Below are 8,153 nucleotides of genomic sequence, written 5' to 3' on the forward strand. Positions count from 1 at the left end.
AAGGAGTAGTTACCTGGGTTTGTACATTTGCCCCAAATTACTGCATTGGGCATTTCCATAGAGCCACAGTGCTGGCTGGCATTGCCTGTCTGCACTTCTGAACTGCTGGCCTTGATCCAATACCCATATAAATCAGAAATAACTCCCAGGAAAAAGTTAGATGAGTTGCAACTGGGTAAAATTGGTGCAGGACCAGATTACACTGATTGGATAACCTCAAAACATTTACGTATTCACTTTTGGGAAAAATCCTCCTTACACAATAATACATTGAGTTTGCACCAAAGTGTTCATTACCAAAACACGTATAAATTACACTCCATGTGTAATATCAGGCTCTTCTCACAGCTGCACATTCAGGTCCTTTCCCTTTTGAGATCAGCCTCCTAGCTTGCAGCTTTAGCCATTATGCATTTTGTTTAAGGAAATCCCCCCTTTTGCCATCAAAAAGCTGAACGCACATGTGCTCACTATATCTGTTCTCCTGTTTCCTTCAGGTTCCCCTGCCTTCAGCCCCATGCCTTGTTGTTCAGGCAGTACTAAGCAGGACTGCTTGTAGGGTGAATTTGAAGGAGGCATGGCATGGTGGAGTTTTCGGGCTAGTGATCTGTGTCCCTCATTTGTGTCCACAGATAATTGATCCTAAGATGCCACGTGAGGGCCTCCTTCACAATGGTGTCCCCATCCCTGTCCCTCCCCTTGACGTGTTGAAGCTGGGGGAGCAGAGGCAGACAGAGGCAGGAGAAAAGCTCTTCCTTGTCCTTTTCTTTGACAACAAGAGAACCTGGTGAGTAAACACAGATGGACTGTGAGAAGGGGAACACAAGAAGGAAGCTTCAAAAGGATCTGGGAGACAGGAGAGCACAAAGCATGCTTCTTATTGAGGCAGATTCAGAGTGGAGAATTTAAACATACAGCAGTTGGGAAAATCTCAGTGGAGGGGCCTGCCTTCCTCCCTCTCCTGTGCCTGAGTGCATGATGGTCAAGTCCCTCACTTACATCTTTAATGGCAGGGAGAGGCATTTGCATAACATCCTTCACCCAGGGTTTGCAGGATGCTTTTACAGCAAGAATACTGAGATGTATGAAGAGCTAATTTTACAGTCAAAATCAGCAATGGATAAAAAAAAATCCATTTGACTTTAAAAGCAGAAGCAAACAGAGCAGCCGTTTCTACTGCTGTGAAGAAGCTTTGCTAAAAGCTCTAAGGTAACATTTTCAAAATGTTAAGTTTATTCCTTATTTAAACACCTAAGCCAGTAGCTGGGTTTTTTAGAGGTGCTGAGCTCCTGCTGCTTCCTATTTGTTTTAACCTTCAAGGCATAGATTGAGATGTAAATCAAGACATCCACGTGAAAATTTCATCCCTAGGTCTCAAAGACTTTATCAGTCTCTCAGGCAGACTAAGAACCCCCACAGATTTTGGCCTCAGTGTATGTCCAGGTTCATACAGCAACAAGAGACCAGTTAGGTGCAAGGCACAAACCAGCAAACGCCATTAGAAATAAACCATAATGTCAAGTCTGTACATGAAACAATGTAACAGTTGTAAAAATTAAGTGCTATATTGGGAGAGGTGAGACCCTATGATGGTGCAGACAGCCCTGTTCTGAATGAGTGGACTTAATTAACCAAGACCTCCAACAAGAGAAGAGGAACCATGCGAGCAGGCGATATCCAGGTGCACCTGCGATCATTGCTTCAGAGAGCTGACAGTGGGAATAGACCAGACGCAGAATAGATGGGATGCATGAGGAAGCCCAAAGGAGGGAACAAATGCAGTTTTTCTTCCTCTGTTGTTCTTGACTCTTGCTCTCATTACAAAAATGAAATAAGTTGGGAGTTGGAAAGGAACCTCTGAAACGAGGCACCTCCGTTCCATGTCAATAGGATGTGTGTTCCTAACTTGAAAAAAATCGCCCTTTTCTTTAGAAGGGATTTGAATAGAGAAAGAGGTGGCGGCTTGGCTGCCCAAATAGGAAGGGCATTCTGTATGTGGGGGTGGGAGTAGAAGAAAGAAAAAGGGCAGGCTGCTGATGGTGGGGGAAGGGATGAATAGTACACTAAGGTTCGCATCACTGGTGGAGGGAGAAGGGCAGGAGACCAGATTGAATAGGGTACAAAGTGATAAGTGAAGTGCTGCTCCCTGCAACACTGCAGGCTGAGGCCAAGGGAGCGCTTCTTGGGGAGCAAGTGAAGTATTCTCAAGACTGAAGTGTCCTCTTAGAGTGGATTTCTGTACACACGGCGCCAAGGCTCAGGGATAAAAATGGATATACTAGTCATCTCGTGAAACAAGCCTCGGCATATGAAATCAACAGAAAGAACGAGAGAAAACCCATAGGCAACTGTATGTAAATAAACTATAATAACAAAGTTACATTAATACACTAATTGACAAATTACATTTAATAAAGCATCCCTACCTATGGCAAAAATGCAGCAGTAATTACGAATACAAGAGCACTCTGTGAGATAAACACAATTTTTAACACAACAGTTACTAACGCAGCATTAGCAAAGCGAGTGGCAGCTCTAGATAAATGAAGACTACAGGAGCGGTATTCAAAACGAGCATCAGAAGGGTGTTCTTTTACAGAAGGCGGAGCTGTTACAAGGGGAATGCAAGGTGGTTGTCTAAGCCGACATGTTAGCTTAGGAGGTGCTCCTACACATAGAGACAACTGTATTAGTTACCAGGTTGCTGCTGTGACTCTAATGCTATTGACAGGGGAGATGAAGGAAGGCAACACAAGGGAAAAAGCAAGCCATGTACTGTTTTTCAAGGAGACTAAGCATGGTGTGGGCTTTGTATCCTTTGAGTATTTTCCCTTGCGCTGCAATGAAAAGACGCTCAGGGACACACGCCTGTATTTTTTTTTGTTAGTAGTCTGCATTGTTTCAGCTTCCTTGATTACCAAAGCCATTTGATACAATGCATGTTCTTCAAAAAGGCGCTAATGATTTTTAGCTGAAAATCAATGGCAGCACCGCACTTCCTCTTCCATAGTCATCAGTTTTGGAAAATCTGAATCGCAGCTTGTAATTGAAACTGCCTTCCCTATCAAAGTCAGCATTTCCTCTGCTGGGCCCACTGCTGTGAAGCAGGATCTCAGGTTTACGCTTTCAAAGTGGCATCTTAGAGCCTTGATTACCATTTGCTGTAAGGCAGAAATCAGAAAACTCTTTGTAGCACTCAAGGATAATGAGATTTTTAGAGCCAAATCCTAGTGACTCCAGTGAGATTGCATCCATGTCAGTGAAGACAGGATTTGGCCTCTGACCTTGAACACTTCTTTGAGAAGACTGGAGTTAGTTAATAGCTTAACAGACAGACTGTACATCTTTAGTGTGGATGCAGCAGTTTGCATTGGAACGTGTTAAGTGTTAGGGGTCAAGCCTAATTTGGAAAACCTGCCCGTAGGTCCTGTCTACCAGAAAGCTCCTCTCTTCCTGTGGCGGCTAGGTTAAACCTCTTGGAGTGGTGACAGGCTCTCTCGGTAACTACTTCATGACTCTGGAACTTATTTTCCATCGGAGTCCGTATTGATTTATTTGTGGAACACGCTGCACAATGTACTGGCAGTCCCAGGTTGTCTGGAGGATGGAGGCTGAATAGGGTTGAGTGAGGAGGCTCTGTTGGTCTAGAAAGGGTTTTAGTCTTTGCTTTAAGTTTTACTTTCATCCCTTTTGTTAAAACCCAAGTAGTTCAAAACGTGGCATTCTTGGAGAGAGTTGTAAACTAATACGGGGAACATAGCTGTTTCATGGGAGGAGTGGGGAGTCTGGCACCTGTGGTGGCTTTTGGAGGGTGTGGAGAGCCTCTGGCAATGCTGAGCTCTCTGGCTGTTTCTTGTAAACTCAGGGCCAATTTCTGCCCCCTTTTGCATTTGTGGAATGGGGTCAGTAGACTTGGGAAATTCAGCTGGGATTCTGCAAATCCAAAGATTTTTTTGCTCCATGATATGAAAGGGCTGGCAGTGTGCTTGGCGCGCGGGCACCGGCCGTTCTCTCTCAGGCACCCACTTGCGCTCTCAGTGACAGGGATTTTGCATTCTCTTTGGATTACAGGCAGTGGCTTCCACGTGACAAAGTACTTCCCCTTGGAGTGGATGATACGGTGGACAAGCTAAAGATGATGGAAGGCCGAAAGACCAGCATCCGCAAGTCCGTCCAGGTGGCGTATGACCGAGCCATGATCCACATGAGCCGTGTACGGGGAGACCACCCCTTTGTCACATCACATTACCTGTAGGGAGTGACAACAGCCTTCCCCTCTTTTTTAAGCCCAGTGCTTGCACCTGGCACAGGGGACCTTCCGTGCACTGAATGGCAGGGGATTTCTCCCTGCCAGGAGGAGGGTGATGGGGCGGGTGCTGCGTTCGGTCATGTTCTTACGCAAGATGCACTATTCCTAGCAGTGTGAGCAGCTCCTACAAAGAGTACCCTGATGTGTGCCAAAAAGCCTGCCCAGGTTCCTTCTGAATGTGTCTTGTTGAAGAGCCGGCAGGAGAGGAAATTAGGTATTAGGTTGGAGCGGAAGGAAGATGTGAGGAGGAACTGCCTAGTGAGAGCTGCACCTTGGCAGGAGCTGGGGTCAGTTTTGCAGTAGGGGAGGAGCTGCAATCTGATGGGTGGACTTCAGGCCCCATCCTCTTGGGTTTTTAGTCTTCAACCAGCCCTGAGTAATTCTCTGGAACCTCTCACCATTGTAAATAAACCGGTGTCCTTGAGTGGAACCCCCAGCTGGACTCGCTTGTGCCAAATTTACAATAACCATCACCGGCCTTTTTATTTTCAGTTTTTTTAAAACATTGGTTGTCCCACCACATCATTCTAAGTTCATGGCCTGGTGTTACTGGCATGACTCTCATGCCTATGTATATAATCGGTTTTCCCGAGAGTTTCACCACCATTAGAAAAGACCGAGACCATATTTTGATAACCCTCCCTGGCCCCTGCACACAGATGCACAGAGCTTTAAATACAAAAAACTAACAAACAAAAGACCCAATCTTCTAGGGTTTTGTGCATTTCCTAGAAGATTATTCAATAGTTTGATGTTTTAATTCTAATTTTTGTGGCTTTATAATTACTCCAAGAACATTTCCTGTTGCATCCTAATGCAGTATCATGTCTGGACAAAATACTTGTTTTTAACCTAATTTTAGAAGCACCTAATCAGCTGAACCAACTTTATGGACATTAAGGTTGATCAGGGTAAGAGGAAGACGTGACCGCTGTGTCCTTGTACGCACAGTCAGTTTAGAACAACTCATTTGTGTGTCAGCTGCCAGTTGCTTTCTCCCCTTTTTTTCTACTGATGGTCCCTTCAAAGTTTTCTTTTAGTTTGGTTTGGATGGACTTAATTAAAGCTGTGACTGGATTCCTGCTTACCAGAGCACATTACCATTTTGCCTTTTCACTTTCAACCCTTCTCTACTCTGCGGGTCTCCAGCATCATGATCCACTGAAATTCCACCCAGCTCTGCAGATAACCCCGTTTCCCTTCTTTTGTATTGCAAGAACTGGGACAGCTGACGTTTGAAAACCGATGACAATACCTTTCTTTTTTATTAGCCAGGGACTCTTAATTTCTCCTACCTGTTCTGTTGTGTTTCGTTTTTTTTCCTTTAAATTTTAAGAACCAAAGGTGCAGAGCAAGATTGTATCATCATTTTGCTTTTTAACTCAATATTTTTTTATTATTTTAACTTTTTCATACTAAAGAGAATGTGGGGACAAAATAATAATAAATAAATAGGGGAATAATCACTGCCATTTCTACTTGGTCTACTTTTTTAAAGTACCACTTCTTATACATTGGGACATAGAACCACACTTTAGGGAAGATACTTGTAACATATAAAGATGGGGTATAGGATTTTGTAAAAATAATAATAATAATAATAATAATGCCTAAGGATTGTGGATAGGGAAGGAAGATGTGTACATAGTTGTAAAATACTGTTCTAAATTATTCAGGCCTATAGTCACCATTCTTGAAGTCCTCAGTTGTGTTGCTGGGTCTTTTGTATGCACAGTGTAATTTATTTAAAGGAACACACACTTTTTTCCAGGTAGTAGCTCAGCTGTGGACTTGTGACCTGTGTATAACTGTTTTAAGATTTGGGGATTTTTTTTTTTTTTTCATTTTTTTTTTTTTGGTTTTTTTTAAATGACATTTTAGAATTTGGATTGGCTAATATCCTGCTGTTGCTACGGGACCTAAACGTTACTGTCAGTCTGCTGTAAAGCACAGATCGCTCTATTTATTGTAGAAAGTGAGTTTATTTGCTTTCTAGAACTGTTTATATCAGATGGTATAAGAGAGGTAATAAGAAAATCTATGCTTGTAAAGAAAAAAAATGCTAATTTTACCTACTATAATCTGACTGTCTGAGACTATATTTTCTCTCTGAGAAATAAATGTTCTAATGTAAAATCCTGTGGTTGTGTTGTCCTTGTGTTCAAGTGGGTAAACTATTTTTTCCTACCTCTGACAGCCTGTTGGAATGAGAAGCACCCTGCAGTACCAGATGATACAGCATGTAAAGACTATTCTCTTGCCTGTTCTACTTTCCCTTCCCAGTGACAAGATTCAGCATGAATGGCTCAAGCTAGACTTAGAAAAAATTTCCACTCAAAAGACAGGTCAGCCTCCCATAGGAATAAATAAGTTGACCTGATGTCTGGAGGGGACATAGAAAAAGTTCCACTGGGTGAGCACATGTCTCCTTCATGGCACAAGGGCACAGTTTTTATCTTCCGCCTGAACAGCAACTGCTTGGTCCTTCCTGGAGTCTTGCAGTTATGATGTCTTAACTTTGATCCTTCTTATTACAGTAGGATGAATGGCTCCCAGAGGAATGTCATGCAGAAGCCAATGAATACAGTCCTGCAGAGAGAACTCCTTCATCAGGACCGACGTTCATTCTAGGCATCACCAAAGCCCTTTTGAAACCCCCGTGGGGCCCTGGTCTTGCAAATCCTTGTCACCTTCACCAGACCTCAGTATGCGCATACAGAGACTTGTGCCTAGAGGAGTGGCTCAGGGTGTGAGGGATGAAGAGTGGCCATGCACTGAGCCTCAACATAGCAGGGACTTTCACCCATGACAGACCCCTTGGGCCAGTGTGTCTGCTTCCAGAGCTATTGTGAGGCTGCCTTAATTCACCTGCTTTTCTTATCTCTGGGATGGTGGCTGTCATTCTGACCTGGTTGCTCTTGATTAAGAACGCTGCTGCACAACCTGTGACAGCACTTAAGTTAATCCAGTTGTATTTCAGGTGAAATCTCACCTATCGCTAGTTGTGGGGGTGATTTGTCTGTGTCTGATTCTCATTTTGCTTCTACGAGGACAAAGTAGGAGGGATCTCACTGTCTTCTATGGACTCACCCTAGTATAGGGTTTGTGCCAAATGAGAATGACAAGCTAGAGCAGTGATTGTCACCCAGGATGCCGCAAGATCCTTTTAAGGGTGCTACAAGATGCCACCCAATAGTAGCTCTGTTTGTGCAAACACGTACACAGAGCAGGGAGCCATCTGGTAGGAAACCCTAAGGAAGGGTATGTCTTAAACCCTGCCCTCCTCAGGGACTAAGGTGCCCAATTCTGCAGGGAGCTGCCTATGTTAAACTGGTATTCACAGCCCAAAACCCTCTCCTGGACTCAGTGCCTAAATCATCCTGTTTAAATATGGAGGGGGCGTCCTTGGACTGGTCCTGGTGTCGTTTCATGCAGGAGTTCAGAGATAGGAGCATTGGCCCTGATGTCAGGGACTGGAGATCTAGTCTGTCTTTAGCCGGATGGGTACAAACTTGCATGTTCCCCTCCCAGAGGCTGCCCATAGGCTGGTCTGGTATGTGGGACTCTCCACCCATTCTGCTGAAGCTAGGCCCCTTTGCAGAAAAAGATTTGGAGAGAGGGACCGTGACTCTAGTGCAGAGAAAGGGGGCTGGGCTGCTTCTGCCTTTTTTGCATTTGCTCTTTGGCTAATGCACAGAAAGAGGCTGTTGAGCAGGGATGGGAACTCAGGTCTGTCTCACATGAGTGTCCTTGTTGAGCTGCTGTGTCTTGCTCCCTCTCTCTGACTCTTGAATCCTTTGCTGCCTAGTGGCACTGGCTCTGCAGAAAAAAAGGGAGACTGTGC

General features: G+C 44.3%; 1 protein-coding gene across 8 annotated transcripts in view; it reads left to right on the forward strand.

Moving 5' to 3' along the window:
- BRPF3 (bromodomain and PHD finger containing 3) overlaps positions 1 to 6,433 on the forward strand; it is a 39,078-nt gene extending 32,645 nt beyond the window's left edge. For 7 of the 8 annotated variants that reach the window (XM_014520674.2, XM_025206050.1, XM_006025255.3 and 4 more), the window contains 2 exons: positions 633 to 787; positions 4,072 to 6,433. In XM_014520674.2, the coding sequence (XP_014376160.2) occupies positions 633 to 787; positions 4,072 to 4,255 (339 nt within the window). In that variant the 3' untranslated portion in view covers positions 4,256 to 6,433. Of the gene's footprint in view, positions 1 to 632; positions 788 to 4,071 lie in introns of those variants that run through there. The other variant, XR_003094432.1, reaches the window with a different exon arrangement.
- Positions 6,434 to 8,153: the final 1,720 nt, after the last annotated feature.

This window comes from Alligator sinensis, unplaced genomic scaffold (assembly GCF_000455745.1).
Source record: "Alligator sinensis unplaced genomic scaffold, ASM45574v1 scaffold872_3, whole genome shotgun sequence".
Classification (NCBI taxonomy): Eukaryota; Metazoa; Chordata; order Crocodylia; family Alligatoridae; genus Alligator; species Alligator sinensis.